This window comes from Xenopus tropicalis, chromosome 6 (assembly GCF_000004195.4).
Source record: "Xenopus tropicalis strain Nigerian chromosome 6, UCB_Xtro_10.0, whole genome shotgun sequence".
NCBI classification, from domain to species: domain Eukaryota; kingdom Metazoa; phylum Chordata; class Amphibia; order Anura; family Pipidae; genus Xenopus; species Xenopus tropicalis.
Genome location: NC_030682.2, coordinates 109651205 through 109670931, shown reverse-complemented (window position 1 = coordinate 109670931; position 19727 = coordinate 109651205). Strand labels below are relative to the sequence as shown.

The 19727-nt window shown below is 39.0% G+C and overlaps 2 protein-coding genes across 2 annotated transcripts; one reads left to right on the top strand and one right to left on the bottom strand.

The window, feature by feature from the left end:
- The first annotated feature begins 1219 nt into the window (after nucleotides 1-1219).
- hrh4.d1 (histamine receptor H4 gene d1) lies at nucleotides 1220-8064 on the top strand. Its single transcript, XM_004915657.2, has 3 exons — nucleotides 1220-1463; nucleotides 1881-2047; nucleotides 7327-8064. Exons 1-3 carry the CDS (start codon nucleotides 1220-1222, stop codon nucleotides 8062-8064), a joined length of 1149 nt encoding a protein of 382 aa, XP_004915714.2.
- A 188-nt stretch (nucleotides 8065-8252) lies between these two features.
- On the bottom strand, nucleotides 8253-18880 carry LOC116411748 (histamine H3 receptor-like). The gene is made up of 5 exons (XM_031904590.1): nucleotides 18646-18880; nucleotides 17562-17728; nucleotides 14748-15385; nucleotides 12488-12628; nucleotides 8253-8319 (listed from the first exon to the last, which is right to left on the bottom strand). Exons 1-5 carry the CDS (start codon nucleotides 18878-18880, stop codon nucleotides 8253-8255), a joined length of 1248 nt encoding a protein of 415 aa, XP_031760450.1.
- Between the last annotated feature and the right edge of the window lie 847 nt (nucleotides 18881-19727).

Genomic DNA, 19727 nt, shown 5'->3' with positions numbered 1-19727 from the left:
ATCAGACTAACACACACATTGATTACATCCAGAACTGATAGGATGTGTAAACAGGCACCTCAATAGAAACCAACTGCCACTAACTCTATTTTACACTTGACGAGTCACCATTAGTAAGGGATACACTAATAAGTTACTACTTAAAGCCAATTGAAGGGCTTTACATACCAATAGGACTTGTCTGTTAGCTAAAAGGGATAAAAAAAAGCCATAACCAGAGGGATGTTAATCAGATTCAGTTATACCTTCTCTAATCAGAGCGCTGAGATTTAGAAAACCATTCTTGGCACTGACCCCACGTTGACAATAATATGTGGGTGAAATTATGTTTAGAAGAGCACCCAACCTTAAGGATAAATTGAATTGCAGTCATTTCTTCTCCAGGAACATTACTTACACTAAACTAGGCACATTTGCATGTGGTAAGTGCGAAATACACCCTCACGTTAGAGAATCACAGAATGTAAAGTATAGATTAATTAAACAAGTTTTTGACTGTAACACTAAGGCAGTTGTATATCTGATTATATGTGGCTGGAATAAACTATATGTGGGAGAAACATCTATTGTTCTGGATATTGCCCTTAGTGTCCACTTACTGCTACTGTGGAATTACCAGTAGGTCCAGGATGATAATAAGTCCTGGGTTTCATTCTATCAGTGTGTGCACTTGCAAGTAATTCATCAGAGCAGACAGAAGTGCTTAAGTGGCATTTGCTGTACGTTGCAAAGGCGTATTTAGGGACACAAGTATTTTGTACTTGTGTTTGTAAATGAGCCGTGAAAAGTAACCATAAGAGAGACCATAATTTGTTTTAAGTCCTTTGGCCCTCAACCAATTGTAAAATGACTGCAAATGCATTGGGGGAAAATAATTAGTTGCATGTTTATATTACAGATCCTTTTTTAAAACAACCTTTTGGGATTCTATCTGAATACTTATAAAAAAGGGTATAAAAGGGTTTTACTGTCATTATATTCCTTGGACTTATCGAAGTGATGTTAGACACTGGAACAATTCCCTGCAGCATCTGACTATATACAGTATATACTAGTGGCTAACACACAGAAGTCACTTCTTTGTATTCAGAAGTGTAGGAGGGCAGATACAGGTACAGGAGGCACATGCAAACAGAATACTAAATTTCAGACAAAAAAAATAACCGAGCCCTAATTCTATTCCCTAAATATGATACTTAGTTTATATTTTTCTCCTGAAATGCAAACACTTAGATTATATAAAGACAGCCCCATTAATTTCTCTACAACTAATGAGACCACTGGACTGGAAAAATATTTTGCGGAAGGTACCAATGTCTTGCTAATCATTCTGATAGCCTTGCTAATTATTCTTATAGTCCTAGGCAACAGTATTGTTATATTGGCTTTCATTGTGGACAAGAGACTGCGAAGCCAATCTAACTTCTTTCTTCTTAATCTGGCCATTTGTGATTTTTTAGTAGGTAAGTGATGGAAATAAGTGATGGCGTTAGCTCCATATGTCTGTGTTGCAATATTTGTACAAAATTAACGTTTGTTTCCTTCTTTTTAAATATAACTTAACTATGATTTATATATAATATTTTATATATATATATATATATATATATATATATATAGATTTATATAGATTTATATAAAGAATACTAATTTTATTTAACACTAAAACTACTACATTAAAACTGATTAGATCAAATATCCATTGCAATGTAAATCAATATCAAGTCAATTCAAGTTCTTACTTAATGATATATGCTATAGTTTTACTTCATGCTATACATCTTTTATGAATGGGGTTATTAATTTTTTTGGTCTACATGCTGAGATTTCTTTTGCTTTGTTGTTGTCGGTTGCTTGGGACCATTAAATCATTCTGCTAGGTGCTTTCTCCATCCCTTTGTATATACCATTTTTGTTCTCTGGGAAATGGATGCTTGGAAGATTTCTTTGCAAACTGTGGCTGATTCTTGACTTCACAACATCAGCTGCTTCTGCATTTGGAGTTGTTCTTATCAGCTATGACAGATTTCTATCTGTAACCAAGGCTGTGAGTATTTTTTTATTTTCTGCCTTCCAATACTGTAGGTTACTAAGAATGCCTCCTATTAACTGGGTGCAATGTAGGTTGCAGCTGATTCAAGAGAGGATAATATTGACCAGTTGATCTGACCAGTCTGATTTGGATTTAATACATAGGAAGGTCCCAAAATTACGCTCCGTGTATACAGTAGCTCAGTGCAAAAAGATTTATCCCAGAGCAGCTATACAGGCATACATGTGTACTGTACTTCATTGCTAAGATAGATTCTCCCAGTGCTCTGCACTCTGTCTCCTCCTCCCCTATGCAGGGGCTTTATCAGGCAGTTTGGTTGCCATATAACAAAGGATCCCAGAAAATAAATGTTCAATAAATTTTGAAACAAAAAGGAGGATACAGTGGTAATCTGAAAAAAGCACATCATAGAAAAAAATTATACTTAGAAGTCCACAGGCCCTTTTTCTTGTATTGTTCCAATACATTACTAAATAACATGATTTGAACCCTTTATGCTCTACATTTTGAAGAGGGTAATGTAATAAACAGTTTAAAGCTTGCTGCTTGTGTGATAACCCATTTCCAATCCAAATTGGATTTACTGGTAAGCCCTTTTATTGCATTACTTATTTATCCTATTTAGACACATTATTTATGCTCTATGTGCAGATGTCGCTGACACCAATACAAGGTAATTAATAAAAGGTGTAATTTAGTAACACAGAGCATCCAAACAGATGATTTCTTTTAAAGCAGTGACAGGTGGATTACAAGAGCAGTAGCAAACTATGTACCTTTTTTTTTACATTGCCCCTACATTAATCCACATGTTTCTTTGTACCTTGGGTTCATTGAGGCAATATACAGTATAGTCTGTTTTACTACCCCTTGGGGCTGATTTACTAAGACACGAATTCGAATCCGAATTGGAAAAATTCAGATTGGAAAACGAACATTTTGCGACTTTTTCATATTTTTTGCGATTTTTTCGGCGACTTTACGACTTTTCGGAAATTATCGCGACTTTTTCGTTACCAATACGATTTGCGTGAAAAAACGCAAGTTTTTCGTAGCCATTCCGAAAGTTTCGCAAAATCTGGCGATTTTTTTCGTAGCGTTAAAACTTGCTCGAAAAGTCGCGCTTTTTTCATAGCGTTAAAACTTGCGCGAAAAGTCATGCCTTTTTTCGTAGCGTTAACTTAAAAGGCGCGACGTTTCGCACAAGTTTTAACGCTACGAAAAAATCGCGATTTTGCGCAACTTTCGGATTGGCTACGAAAAACTCGCGTTTTTTCACGCAAACCGTATTGGTAATGAAAAAGTCGCGACAATTTTCCGAAAAAATCGCAAAATACCGATCATTACGAAAAAAACGCAATCGGACGCATTCGGCCAGTTCGTGGGTTAGTAAATGTGCCCCCTAGAGATTGTCAAAAATCTAACCAGGCATCCAATTTCTTTTAACTTGAGGCCCCTGGGCCAGATGTGACCCTCAAAGGATTTTTATTGCCCCCAGCCTGCTCAAAGGCTCCATAGACTTGACTATATGACATCATCAATTTAATTCAATATGACCCTCAAAATGTTTTATGAGAAATAATTGTCCCACTGCATGTAAGTTGGACAGCACTGCTTTAGAGTTTTGTTTTTTTTTATACCTGGCAACATATCCGGAGAACAGGGCAACCAATCAGCAATTAGATTTAAACAGAAAATCAAAGCAAAGCATCTGATTGGCTGCTATGAGCAACATAATGGCAAAACACTGGTAATGTTTTACTCCACTTTTTACACAGCATGATAAATATACCCCAAAATGTCCTAATCTTATCAGTAGCAACATGAATCTCTGGGACTTGCTGCCCACCACACACAACTACAATTGCCAGCCTACTTGATCAGTAATGTATTATTTTATGAACTATTTCTGCCTGCTGATTAGGATGCAATGAGCTTGTTACCTGGCACAGCCACTTCTACATGTATGCTTATGTAATGTTAAAATATAAAACATAATAGTGCATGAGATACATCTGGTGCATGCAGCACTGCATTCAGGCCAGTAGCATAGGGTTACAGATGTGTGTGTAACCCTTTCTTGGCTGTAACAAGCCAACAGCACGGCTAGATAGGCCTTGAGCATGGGGTACACGTGACTCAATCCTTCAGGATGGGCCTTCGCTATGTGGAAGTAACCAAACGGAGCTATGGTGTAGTGCAACTACAACCCACTGTAGCTGTGTGCAGTGCAGAATAACAAATGGGCGCCAGAAGGTTCTTGCAGTTTAACAGTAGAACTGGTTTATTGTCAGAGACAAGTAACTTGCAGGGTTATGCAATATACTCACACACATCAGTTAGCATAGCTTTCTCTGAGGACAGCACAGAGAGGGTGCACACCCGCTCCTCCCAACTCCCCTTGAGCCAGGCAGGATCAGTGCCACCGGTTCAGTTGCTCACTCTGTGGAACAGCCAGCTGGATACCACACTCCTCAGGCCCCACGGCAACTTTGGATCAGGGTTCAATCTACCTGCCTCCTAGGTCTAAACCGTGGCCCTACACTAAGGCAACAGTGCCTGTCTGGAAGGGTACTCCCACAGCTACTTTCCTCTGAGCCAAACTGCTCGTGCTCTCTTCCCTCACTATCTCACTTTCCTAGAAAGTGCTCCACAAAACTTGCTATCTAACTGGTCCTCATTCACGGGGTCCCTGTCCCCGACTTCACCAGAGTGGCTGACACACTCTGGGGCACATGGCTTTACTGGGGGCCTAGTTCCTGTGCCTCCAGCACAGTGCTCCTTCCCCTGTGAACACAGGCAGCCAAAGAGGCAGACCCACCCCCCTGCTAAACACTATATCAGAGTGCCAAGGGAGTGGTCTCCCTGTGAACCAATAATCACACATCTGAACTCAAAACTGATACATGGGTCTTTGCCCAGTAACAGCACAAAACCAGGAAGCTGCAGGGTTTAAAGCCATAGGGACTAGTTAACCCTATGGATCCCTACATGTGTGTCAGGTGGTAACAAATAAGATCCATGTGTTCAGGTAACAGGTCATTTTATAAATCGCCACATTGAAAATACTTTAACCTCATATGGATAGTGATGAGCAAATCTGTTACATTTCGCTTCAGCCGAAAATCTGCAAAACTGCGAAAATGTTGTGCATCAAAAAAAAATGACACGGGCAACAATTCCCCACAAAACCATGTCTGCCAAATGATTCCGCCCATCACTACTGATAGGGCAAAATGTATGGCTAAACACCGCACAGCCTGTCACTTTATTTTAAGAAAAAGTGAGATTTATGTTGCTCTGTGTAAAGCCAATTGCAATGTTAAAACATGGTCCATCTGTAATTTCATGTAGTCTGTAGTTTAACCCTTTTTTTTCTATGAGTAAAATTACTCTAAACCCCCCAGCCCCCAGAATTACTTACCTTTGTCCCAACATTCTCTCTGACCTGGTTCCTCAGTCAGAAGGTATTCTTTATCGTTGCTTCCTTGTGCAGAGTGAAGTCCCACCCCCACTTCCTGTTCAGGTCTCTCATCAAAAAAAAAAAAACAGCTAATGCACAGACTGTCTCCTGCTGCCTCCAGGCATGCACAGAAGGCTCTCCACTCCGACAACCTTGTCGAATTGAAGAGAGAACTGAACAGGAAGTGGGGGCGGGGCTTCACTCTGCACAAGGAAGCAACCAAAAAGAATACCTTCTGACTGAGGAAACAGGTCAGAGAGAATGCTGGGACAAAGGTAAGTAATTCTGGAGGCTGTTTAGAATAATTTTACTAATTGAAAAAAAAAAAGTTTACTTATTCTTTAAAGGGAAAATAGTGAACATTTTTTACCTTTTGAAATGCTCAGTTATTGGGGTCATAGATCTCTAAGGGAATCATAATTGTAAATCATTAACAAAAGCAGGCTGGATATTGGTATATCTAGTAACATATGCTTGTGTGGACATTTTGGTTAAGGGCATTCCTACTGTTTTGCCATTTGTCTTACGATTAACTATCCTGTTCCTGTTTCAAATTTCCTGTCTAAGCTGAGAGCCAGCATGGAGCAATCCAGTCTTGCCTGCCATGTTATAATAAATGTACCAGAAGTTACTGTTACTAAAACATCAGAATCATTTAACCCACTGCTATGCAAGCACTTTATCACAGTATGACTATTGTATATTGCATGAGTATTTAATGTGAGGTTTAGCACAGTTACTGAACACTAGCGATGGGCGAAAAAATTTGCCAGGCATGGATTCATGGTGACTTTTCATGTTTCGCCATTGGCAGATTTTTTGGGTGAAACAGGCGACAAAATTGAAATTTTTGACGTGCGTCATTTTCCCTGTTTTGAGAATCTTTTGAAGGATTCACAACTTTTTCGGCAAATCAAAACGATACAGATTCACTCATCACTACAGAACACTTTCAGGAACACTTTTTCATGAAAGTTTTTAAGAATTTAACACAGACCAGGGCAGATCAATAAGCTTAATTAATCAGGATGAGTTTGGGTGCTTTCATCAGTCAAATAACATTTAGTTCTCTGGGGTGCAGCAGTGTTGAGCTCTAACACCACCTAAATCCTTAATCCGTGAAAGTCAATGAATATTTGAATATTGACTTGAAATAAATGCAATAAATTATAATAATATAATAAATAATCTTAGTTTTTATATATATCCAACTCAATACCCTTATATTTGCTGCTCACCTGCAGCCTAATCAGGCAGCTACTTACAGCTGGCCAAATCAAAATACTAAACTGGGTACGGAATAGAGGACCTAACCAATTAACCCTCCATTCACTCCAGGACTAACTTATCCGGCTTTTCCTAGGCCGTTTCAATGATTAACAGTATTAGCTGCTGCACAACCAGGTATTTTAACCTGGTGCTACTTGTTTACCACCTTTAACACTGGTGGAAAATAAGCCAAACAGTGTTCTTACTGCTTGTATCTATCTATCTATCTATCTATCTATCTATATATATATATATATATATATATATATATATAAACTACTATGATGGAATTAAAAAAACATTCATTATTGGCATGGGTGAGTTAAAAATTATACAAAATATGCATTTGTCACTCTTTGCCCCACATAGCCAAGTAATTATGTACAATGTCATCCCTACTTGTAGTGCCAGTTCACTGACAGTGCTCTTCTTTCATCATTATTATTATTATTAATAACAATAAAACAATAATAATACTATCTTAGTGATATTTACAGTATGTGGAATTGTGCAAATAAACAGGCTGATGTTTCTCACGCAGGTTTTATATCGCACACAACAAAGAAGACACAGTCAGACTGCTCTTAAAATGGTGGTGGCCTGGATATTTTCATTTCTCATCTACGGGCCAGCAATTATTTTTTGGGAGATTCTAACTGGGACATATGAAACTAATGAGTACAGCTGCCGGGCAGGATTCTTTGATGCATGGTATTTTCTTCTCTGTGCATCTTCTTTGGATTTTGCTTTTCCAATGATCAGCATTTCTTTCTTTAATATGAGAATCTACTGGAACATTAAGAAACGAAGTAGGAAAAAAAGGAATTCTTGTCAAATGTCAGAGGAGCAGAAAACCGAAGCCTCCCCCTACATCATAGCAACCCATATTGTTCTATCATGTCCAAAAGGGAAAGAGAAGGTTGATTCTTCTCTAAATAAGACAGTCAATGACTTTGCCAAACAAAGCTTTGAGCCCAGCTCTCAGACAATGTCTGGGCCACCAAACCGAGTCAGTGTTATCAAACTATCTCGGGACAAGAAAGTTGCAAGATCTCTTACAATTTTGGTCTCTGTTTTTGCCCTTTGCTGGGCTCCTTATTCTTTTCTTGTGAGCATTCGTGCTGCCTGTCAAGGTTATTGCATTGACTTTTTCTGGTATAAAGTCACAGCCTGGTTGTTATGGACTAACTCCGCTATTAACCCTGTCCTATATCCAATGTGTCACAAAAGTTTTAGAAAGGCTTTCAACTTAATTTATCAAAAATGTTTCAAATATTAAATGTAAGTTTAAGGAAATGCTATGAACTGTCTAATCACTATCTTTTATATTAATGTTGTAAGGGGAATTAGTTAAAGCACACATAGGTCTGTCTGTGAGCCTTGTGTGTCAGTTATTACATACATCGTATTAGGGAAGACTGTAAGACCCTAAATCCCTATTTAGATCTGTCTGCACCATAATATGTATTAAAAATAGAAATTCTGCATATCTGAGGGAAGTTTCACCAATTTCAGCTTTACTTTTACATCTTGGCTGTTTGGACAGACCATAACACATTCCAAATGAATGAAGCATCAGCAGTTATAGAAGTACCCACCCATTTTTCATTCAGTTCCAGTGTTCAGGTCATTAGCTGAATTAGTGGATCATTACTATATGGATTTTCATATGGACGGTCAAACTGGACAAATATAGAAGCAGTTAGCCAAAGTTTACATTTGTACAATTTACAGTTTTGTCAGCCCTTTCTGTATTAAGCAACTGCAGCTGTTTTAATATACAGTAATTACTATTGCATTCAAAATTAATAATAATGATAAAAAATAATAAATAATAACATAATAACCTTGTACTTAATCTTAACTATGATATAACAAATCCTTATTGGAGGCAGACAATCCTATTGGATTTAAATTATGTTTAAATTATTTTTTAGTAGACTTAAGGCATGGAGATCCAAATTACAGAAAGATCCCTTATCTGGAAAGCCCTGGGTCCCGAGCATTCTGCATAACAGGTCCCATACCTGTACCAACAAAACTCCTATTTAACGTTTTAGGTTTGGCCTATTCTGTCCCTTAGAAAAACATGTGACAATTTGATTGACTGTGCAAGTAAAATTCCAATAAATGTTTTATTATAGACATGGATGAAGTATTGTGTTTTATTGTGTTTTTCATTCCCAAAAATACTTCCATTGGGTTAATTTATAATTGTGTACCAGGATTTGAGGGTACAGAGTGTATATAGTGGAAAGAGGACTAGGAGACCCATACAGGCATGGAGGAAAACTGCTTTTAGATGATTCCCAGATCAGAATTAAATCCAGAAGACAACCATATTGTCAGGAAAAGGAAAGTCATTTTGGCATTTTACTGCCAATAGATTTGCCACATTAGTGCCACCTAGAACACTATATTTATTCTGCGGAAAGCATTGCCATACCTGAGTATGGCCTAAAAGCTTTCTCTGTATATTAAGATTGCAGCTGCCATTTTAGCTTGGTCTTCATAGCTGTTATAGCTCAGATCACACATTCCTAAGGGAGGGGGGAGTGAGATTTATGAATTCTTATGGGAGGGGGGAGCAGGAGAGGGGAGAGAGGAGAGAACTGCGCAGACTCTGGCCCCGGGAATGAAGCATTTTTCTGAGAGAGGAAGTCAGATACCTTGAACATGTTTACAAAAAAGGAGACAAGAAATCCTGTGTTCCTATTGAAAGAGGACTCAGTGCTGTGTTTCTGTGAGTGCTTATGGCTGTATTTACCTTATCAGACCCCAGCTATGCTTGACGGTGGGGACGGTGTTTTGGGGTCATAGGCAGCATTTTTCTTCCTCCAAACACAGCGAGTTGAGTTAATGCCAAAGAGCTCTATTTTGGTCTCATCAGACCACAGCACCTTCTCCCAGTCACTCACAGAATCATTCAGGTGTTCATTGGCAAACTTCAGACGGGCCTGCACATGTGCCTTCTTGAGCAGGAGGGACCTTGCGAGCCCTGCAGGATTTTAATCCATTGCGGTGTAATGTGTTTCCAATGGTTTTCTTGGTGACTGTGGTCCCTGCTAATTTGAGGTCATTAACTAACTCCTCCCGTGTAGTTCTAGGATGCTTTTTCACCTTTCTCAGAATCATTGACACCCCACGAGGTGAGATCTTGCGTGGAACCCCAGAGCGAGGTCGATTGATGGTCATTTTGTGCTCCTTCCATTTTCAAACAATCGCACCAACAGTTGTCACCTTCTCTCCCAGCTTCTTGCTAATGGTTTTGTAGCCCATTCCAGCCTTGCGCAGGTCTACAATTTTGTCTCTGACATCCTTGGACAGCTCTTTGGTCTTTCCCATGTTAAAGAGTTTGGATTCTGCTTGATTGATTGATTCTGTGGACAGGTGTCTTTTATACAGGTGACTAGTTAAGACAGGTGTCCTTAATGAGGTTGACTAATTGAGTAGAAGTGTCTAACCACTCTGTGGGAGCCAGAACTCTTAATGGTTGGTAGGGGTTCAAAAACTTATTTCACTCAATGAAATGCAAATCAGTTGCTATCTTTTATTTAAAGTTATTTTTTCGATTTTCCTTTTGATGTGCTATCTGCCACTGTTAAAATAAACCTACTATTGAAATGATACTGTTCTGAGACTTTTCATTTCTTTGTCATTGGACAAACTTACAAAATCAGTGAGGGGTCAAATAATTATTTCCTCCACTGTAAAAGCCCCCTTAACTGGCCTGCCTCGACCCCTCCCTCACCTCTCCCTTATTGCATACTCTGTAATTTAAAAACTGCCCTTTGATCGCAAACCCCAACCTAAAAATGCAGAGCAGCGCTGCTGGGTATCTGGGCATCATATTCTGTTCAATTGTAGAAGCTTCGGGTCTCACCGCCAACACGGACCCTGCTTGAGCATGCTCAGTTGATGCTGATTTCTAATAGCCCCAACTGCGCATGCTCAAGCAGGGTCCATGTCCTTGTTGAACAGAAGATGGTGCCCATGTACGCAGCTGTGCTGCTCTGCACTTTTAGGTTGGGGTTTGAGACATGGGCAGTTTTTTAAGTTTTAGAGTATGTGATAAAGGAGAAGTGAGGGGTCGATGCAGGCCATTTAAGAGGGCTTTTATAGCTGGGGGTGTAGTTCTCCTTTAAATGCCACTCTACAATGATTTCAATTAATTAACAAAAAGTTTGGCATAATATGAAAGTAATCATGTCACATCTATTTGTCAATTGAGCTATATGTTTTTAAAAAAAATGTGCACTGAAGCCACAGTTTAAACAAATTGGGTTTTACCTTAATATAATAATATTCTTATAAATGACCCCTGTTTTATTTTCCATTTAATTTTTGAATTGAATAGCAATTATAATAGGGGTCATTTAAGAAGTAGAGGGCAAGGTAGGAAGTGAAACTTTGGCTTCAAGTAACCATGTTTTCTGTACTTTTGCACCCTGAGCAAAGGTTTTTGCACTCCAGAATTACATCTACTTTTGCTTACCCCTACCTTAAATGTCATACATGTTGACTCTGATTGTCCATGGTGCCATTACTGAGAGTCAGGACTTCTGTAGTTGCACAGGTTCTGAAAGCAATACATTGATGGCAGGCTAAGCTTCAATGGGAGCACTGCACATTAGCAACCAGTGTGTGAGGCCTCCTTTTGCAGTAAGGCTTGGTTCAAACAAATAGTAAGTAACTGATACAGGACCCAGTACTTAAGCAAACTAAAGGAGAACCCTAGGCTATACATTACTGCTTTTTCAGCAGTATTCACCATGAATAGGGCTTGTGCTGTTATATCATGAGATAAACAAAGCAAAGAGGAAAACGGAAATGCCCCCTGATGGTATCCCTGGGGCCATTCCTCTGGAAGATACTCTACTCTTTGATTCAATTTGTGAGCCATAGAATTCTTGTTTGTAGGTTTAGGGTATGTGATTAAGATCAATGCCTATATATATATATATATATATATGTATAAAATTAATTTAAAGGTAAACATTAGTGATGAGTGAATCTGTGTAAAAATTAGCAAAGCAGTGAAAACGAAACGCAGGTATCACACAACGTTTCTGAAGCAACGGTGCCTTTTTGGATGCAACTGTAAATTTTTCACGGCAAAATTCTGCAGAAGTTTCACTGATGGTGAAATGTGGAATTTCACTGGGAATCCATGCCTGACAAAAAAAATTGCTCATCACTAGTAAACATCTCCTTTAAAGATTGTGCAATTAAGAGTTGCATTTTTATCTGCTTTAATCAAAATTTTTCCAAACAACCAACCATCCATTTGGCCTCCTGCTTCCCTCTTTCCAGACTCTGCAGGAGAGCTAAAGGCACTTAGAACTCTGCAGTATAGGATGCCCACCAATCAGCAGCTAGAAGGACCTGACAGGGAACTGCAGATTATGTTTGCTTGTGTGAACAGAGGACTTTGATTTGCTACCCACTTTTTACTGTGCTTTTGGCTTATTTGAAACAGAGACCCATAAGGAACTATACAAAGCTGTAACAGAAGGGCATTTTTAATTTTAATGATAATTTTTTGCCCAGATAAAAACTTGCGCTAGATGTTATTCATTATTGCCCACAAGACTGGGGGGGGAGCTTGTGACCCCTTTAAAGGAATAGGAAAGTTACAAACACTGGGGGGGTATGGGGGTTGCCAAAGTGTTAGGCAACCCCCAGTGATTGTAATAGCTTACCTGAAATCCCTAAACACCTGAAAAGAGTATCGCTTCATCGCATACACACTGTTCTGTGCAGTTTTCTCCGGGGTGTATGTGACAAAGTGATCCGCTTCCTTCTTCAGTCTTCGTGCATGTGCAGTGGAGTGAAAATCTGAACTTTAACAAATAAGTTGCCTTTTTGCTAAACTGGGCATGCACAGGCTCCAGGACTGCATCAAATTGCATCGTTCACCTGCATTAACCCCTGGCTGGTGTAGTTTTCTCCTAACAGAAGCACCGGCCAGGGGTTTTAGGTAAGCAATTACAATCCCTAGGAGGTGCCTAACATTTGGCACTCCCCGCGCCCAGTGAATTAGCCTTTCTTTTTCCTTTAATCCAACTTACTATTCCGTGCACTTGGTTTTACAGTATTAAATACGTGTACACTAAATAAACTGTGTGCCATTTTATTTTCTGTTGGGTATTTTTAAACAATCTTTTCTGACTTTTTCACGCCATTCATTTCAGAAACATATAAGTTTTTTCCTCCTGTTTTATATGCCCCTTTATGAAAAAACTATTTTTATAGTTTAAATAAGAAAATATAGAATAATTCCACAAATATTCTGTTTCTTTGAAACTGTTATGTTCCCAGTACCTTATAATATAAGCTAACATTGCACCCCATTAATGATTCAAATAAACTTTAACTGAAACAGAAGTAGGCACAATTAATAAGAACAGAAATAAGCGCTATTTATAAGAAGGCTTTACATCAATATGTCTTTTTAATAAATATTTAAACATATATTTATTTTTTAAACATAATGACAGTTGTCATTAATATGATTGTCACTGGCTTCATTATATATATTTAAAAACACACTATGGGGCACATTCATCAAAATACGATTGTTTCTGAATACAAAAAATTCTTATTTTTTCTATGTTTTCATACTGTGCGTATTTTCTGCATTTTTTCCATTCATTTGCACGACTTTGGGACAAAATCTATTGTCGCAACGAGTACGAAAGTTTTGGATTCATTAAAGCTTCGTTATCGTGACTTCCCTTGGGCCAGGTTGGAGCTGCAGAGTGCCATTGAGCCCTATGGGAGACTTTCCTTGGGCCAGGTTGGAGCTGCAGAGTGCCATTGATTCCTATGGGAGGCTTTCCTTGGGCCAGGTTGGAGCTGCAGAGTGCCATTGAGCCCTATGGGAGACTTTCCTTGGGCCAGGTTGGAGCTGCAGAGTGCCATTGAGCCCTATGGGAGGCTCAATGGCAGTTGGCTGCAGAGTGCCATTGAGCCCTATGGGAGACTTTCCTTGGGCCGGGTTGGAGCTGCAGAGTGCCATTGAGCCCTATGGGAGACTTTCCTTGGGCCGGGTTGGAGCTGCAGAGTGCCATTGAGCCCTATGGGAGACTTTCCTTGGGTCGGGTTGGAGCTACAGAGTGCCATTGAGCCCTATGGGAGACTTTCCTTGGGCCAGGTTGGAGCTGCAGAGTGCCATTGAGCCCTATGGGAGACTTTCCTTGGGCCAGGTTGGAGCTGCAGAGTGCCATTGAGCCCTATGGGAGACTTTCCTTGGGCCGGGTTGGAGCTGCAGAGTGCCATTGAGCCCTATGGGAGACTTTCCTTGGGCCAGGTTGGAGCTGCAGAGTGCCATTGAGCCCTATGGGAGGTTTCCAAAATCATGTACAGAAGCATCAAAATCAGAAAGGTTTTCCCGCCGTTTACGATCATTCAGATACGACAATTTTGTGACTTTCGGATCGCCAATATGATATCGTGACTATTACGATTTTTTCGTTAGCATTTTTGTGACATTTCCGATCATCAGAAATTATCGGATCTAATCCGAATTTTACCCATTCGAACTCGTGATGAATCTGCCCCCAAGTATTAATATGTGTGGTAACTACTATAATAATTAAAGTAAGCCATTACATATCACAGACATCATTGAAATAGGTGCCTCCAGTAAACAAACCACAACTAAATTTACCACCTGGCCCACTCCAAGCCAAAACATCTTCTCCAGGGCCTGCTTAGCTGCACTCATACAGTGGAGTACCATTCTGTCCTAAGCAAGACAGTTGATATAAAACTGGAACTGATATTTTAATCCATAACTGATTATTTTTTTAAGACTGACTGCCACTCTTATTCATAACAAATTCCTTGATTTTTTTTACTACAAGAGAACAAGCTTTTCTATAATTTTTATGGCACAAAGGATAAAGGATAGGATTAATTGCTGAATTCATATATAGAATCCATATAGTTATTTCATACCAGTAGGATTTAACACCAAAACCACTGCAAGCAGCACGGATACTGGAAAGAAATGTGTAGGGAGCCCAGCAAATAACAAAGGCACCAACTAAGATTGACAGAGATCTGGCAATTTTTTCATCCCGCGATAGTTTAACTTGGGAAATGTTTCTGTGCTGCAATGTAGCCTCATTGTGGGTAAAGGAGGACGGCTTCCTATAAGGAAAGCAATGCCTGAGAGACACTGTGAGTCTTTTCTCTGTTCCAAGGTTCTCCGTTACATGTAGTTGTGCAGAAAACAGAACACTATTTGTTGAAATGATGTGTAGATTTCCATCATTTTCCTTTCCTTTGGAATTCTGTAACATTGATTTCTGCCTTTTCTTTCTGCCTCGTTTCTTTATACTGCAGTAAATGCTCAAATTAAAGAATGAAATGCTAATCAGGGGAAAAGCAAACTCTACACATGATGTTCCAAATTTAAAATACCAGATGTCATAAAATCCAGGAACACATGTGGTGACAGAAGAATTGCTGTCAATAACATCATTTTTCCAGGAAAGAATGGCAGGGCCATATAGCAGGAATGAAAAAATCCACACAGATGCAATGCTCACAACAGTATGGCTACGTTTGTTTCGCAGAGACCGGTACAAAACCTGCCAAGGATTTATTTCAAAAAGATCAGTTTTTCATTGATTACAGGGTAGGACTTAATGTACATGCATAGTTTAGAACCTTGAGCCCCATGCTTTTTAAAAATTCTGCCTTCTTTTCCTCTTCCAGCCCACCCTTTGGTCATTGCATGTCTCAAGGCTGCACTGTTTCTACTAATCCCTTATATTTGGCTGTAGGACAAGACTCCAAAAGTCTGGACTCAAAACAGTCAAAAAAGTCCCCATTTGACAAGTGGGGAAGGATTAAGCCTGTGGAACCAGTGCTGTGGTCTTGGCAATCTCTCTCCTATTAAAACGAATGTTGGGGAGGACTATGCTCTTTACTGAAGTCAATGCCAAGGTCAGGAGACACTTATCCCAAGAAATGCTACCATGCAGGGAGGTACCAGCCTTCAAAAATTAGACCAGAGGTAAATAGCTAGGATCACCAATGGGGTTTACCTTGATATGGTATAGTGGCTCCCCCTATTTGTTTATTTTAGATAGATGACAAATATCAAATCATTACTGTTTCAGTGGTTTATAAATATAGACGTTGGGCCAGATTCAATTTGATGAGAAAAACTTTTCTCCTAATTCAATTCCAGATATTCTCATAGACTGTAATGGAGTTTTCATGTGAAAAACCATGACATGAGTTTTTTTTCATTGAATTTAAGCTGGTCCATTGTATTGTGCATTTCTCACAGTAGCTATACCTTCTTCTATGAGCCAGATTCAGTTTGATGAGAAAAGCTTATATATCCCAATTCAATTCCAGATTTTCCCATAGAGCCGAATGCAATTGTTTATCACATGGAAATCTGGGCAGTAACCAATAGCTACCAGTGATTAGTTTTATTTTAGCCAACTGTAGATAGTGAAAGTAAAAATCATTGGTTGCCATAGATTACTGTTTAGGTGCAAATTTGCTGAGTATCAATAACTCAAGATGCCTAATTAGCAATCAAGGGGCAAAAAATGCACAAAGCAAAACAAATCTCGAGGCTATGTTTTAAATTATATTTTAATATATCACATCTAACATGTTTTCCCTTTAAGTTCTCCATAGTTGGAGATGTAGGCTTTAAGTTGAAAAACAGAGAATGTTTTCTCTGTTTAAAGGAAAAAGAAAGGTAAAGTCACTTGGGGGTGCCAAAATGTTAGGCACCCCCAAGTGACTTTAACCGCCTACCTTTTACCCCGGGCTGGTGCCGCTGTCAGGAGAAAACAGCACCAGCCCGGGGTAGCTGTCGGCACTTCCTCCTTCCGGCTTCGCTGCGCGCGCATGCGCAGTAGAGTGAAAAGCCGAACTTAAACATTTAAGTCGGCTTTTTCGCTCTACTGTGCATGCCCGGCCACCGGCAGTTTAGGAAGCTGAAGGCGGACGGAGGAAGCGCTGCGCTCCAGGTACCCCGGGCTGGTGCTATTTTCTCCGAACAGGGGCACCAGCCTGGGGTACAAGGTAAGCGATTAAAGTCACTTGGGGGTGCTTAACATTTTGGCACCCCCAAGTGACTTTGCCTTTCCTTCTCCTTTAAAGGGTTTTGCTGTCTGGCCCTGGAAGCTATAGAGTTCTGGAAGGAACAAGTGAACCATTCCAGTAGTCCAGCTTGCCTATTGGAGCTTACTTTTCACAGGAAGGCTGACCTGTGGAAAGGTATTTAATTGTATGGATAGGTGTGTAAAGCTCTCTCACAGCAGGGCACAGAGCAGGAAGGATACCTCTCTGCGTTTTAGGACTCCCAGAGGGGCTGGGGGTGCTTCCTGCCACTGCAAGGAGCAGCGGGAGCCCAAATTTGACTTGACAAGCTACCAAGAGACTGAGCATCTAAGGAGCTGAGAGAAAAGCCAGGAGGCTGAGCAAATCCCCCAGAAGTGTACAGGGGTGACCCCAACATTTGTGTTTTCTTACTGGGAGTCCACAAGGGGCCCAGGTTAGTGAGGGAACTAATCTAATGTGTGAAGGTAGCGCCCAGGCGGCAGGATTTACTTTTATGATTTGTGTTGTGTGCTGAAATGGGCACCCCTATGTAAATAAACTGCCTCAAAGCTAAGAAAGTGTCTGTTGTGGATCCCACTAGTTTACAATACATACAAAGTAAATGTTTTGATATATAAATAGAGAACAATATAGTCTACTTAGGAAATCAAATATACCCAAAATAGGCATACTTACAGCTTTAGTCACAGAAAGATATCTATCGTAGCTGATAAGAACAATATTAAATGATGATGCTGTGCAAACGGTATAATCTATAGTCATCCACAGTTTGCATAGAAATCTACCAGACATCCACTTCCCAGTCAAGAAATATGGTACGTACACGGGGGATGGGAATGCGCCTAAAAAATTAGAGAAGCACAATATAAGCAAACTAAAGGGCCATTTAAATTTGTAGAGTGCCCATAGTGATGAATACAACTTCTGAAAGCCTTGTTATTATGAGTTAAGTTTTCACTACAGCACTAATTTTGGTCAATTACATAAAGCAAAGTGTTTATTTACTTCTGGTTGGTAAAGCATCACTTAAGTTTACACCATTACACATAGTAAGTTGCAATTTTAACAGGACAGCTCACTCCTTACCTAACCTGTGTTGGACTCCGGTATGGCTTGAAGTTGGGCAGCTGGGGGGCAATGTTCCTATCACTTTCAAAAGTCCTGGCTACACTTTGAACTTTGTAATTTGGGTATTTGGCACAAAGAGTGTAGATTACTCCTGTATATATATATATATATATATACTATATACCATATAGTAAGTGACCCAAGTGTCATAGTGCCATTTTTTTATTTGTACATACTACTTTTATGTAAAATATATAATTGGACAGTATTTTTTTTTGTAATAAATTATTGCTTTCTCAGTGGGTTTTATAGAAAACCCAGATGGTCATTTACTATTTCCCCAAACAAGAGTGCTAAAGTGCTAAGGTGCTTCCGGCCTTTACTGCTCTTTCTGGCAGCATTTCTGCCTGGGGTAATGACATTGCACTCATCTTTTACACACTGCCCAGAGGCTCATAAATGACCCCTTACATATCTTTAGAATATAATATTACTATGACTTTCTAACATCTTTAGAATTGGACAGGCTTAAAATTAAAATGATAAAGCTAAAATTGAAATTAGGCAACCAAAAATATAATAAGACATAGACAAGTCATAGACAGACAGTTTCTTTCAAACATTCCCAGTACATAACACATAGCTCACAATCCTCGCTTTCACAGAGAAAGGAATCATATAAAACACTTACCTATTAAAAAATCACAAATGGCCATATTAAGAAGCACAAAGTCACTCTGATTTCTGAGCCGCTTGTCTACTATGAAAGCTAATATGACAAAAGTGTTGCCTAGAACTGTGAGTGAAATGAGACAGGATGTCAGTACAATTACTAAGATAACAATACCCTCTGAAAACTGCATTTCCAAACCGGTGTTTTGCCCAATAAGAGAAAAATCCTCAGCTGTTGAGTTATTAGAGTTCATTCTCTTATATTGATAAAGCCTTAGGCACAAAATCAGTGGGCTGCACAGTTTGTATCGCTCACATAAATCAAAAATCCAGTTCAGTCAGTATATTAAAGGTCTTTAGCATCATCAGTCCAAAGAAATAACACACATTCCACAGACATGAAATATATCCATATAAAATATAAGACACAAATGAAGAGTTCATCTCTAGGCAAGGAGTTTACAGGCAGTAAATAGTAATCCACATATTGTATCTGCTTTTATAAAGGTCAAATAGTCCTGCCCCTGATTATATTTGAGTGAAATTGTGCTTATTTGGAGCACAAGTCATGGCACTAACATGATAAACTGTATGCATTAAATATTCCCAAGGCATAGTAAAGATTTAATTTGATAAATTAGGGCAGAAATGGATCTCATGGGTATCATCCCCTCTGGAAAACAAGTTACAACATGTTTTTCAGAAGTTATAGATGAAGGAATAATCATTTGTTCTTCTCTTTTAAAGAAAATAAAAACCCCCAATATGAATGTTTGAAATTAGAGCTCACTACAGAAAAAAATCACCCACTCTCTGTTCACAGTGATCGTTGAACTCCCTGAATCCCATAGGAATGAATAGATAGTAGGCAAATTCTTCTGTGGTGAGCTCTAATGTCACACTTTTAAATCTGCCCCATAGAGGCTTATTTATTAAAATTCTTATTTGTGAAATGTTTGTATTTACTTCAAAATTGAATAAAATTGAAGTTTTAGAAAACACAAATGTTTGTTTATTTATTAAAAAATCTGAATATAAAAAAACCCAAGTGAGAAAACGAAAAAAAAATTAAATACCTTGTATTCATATTTTACTGATTAT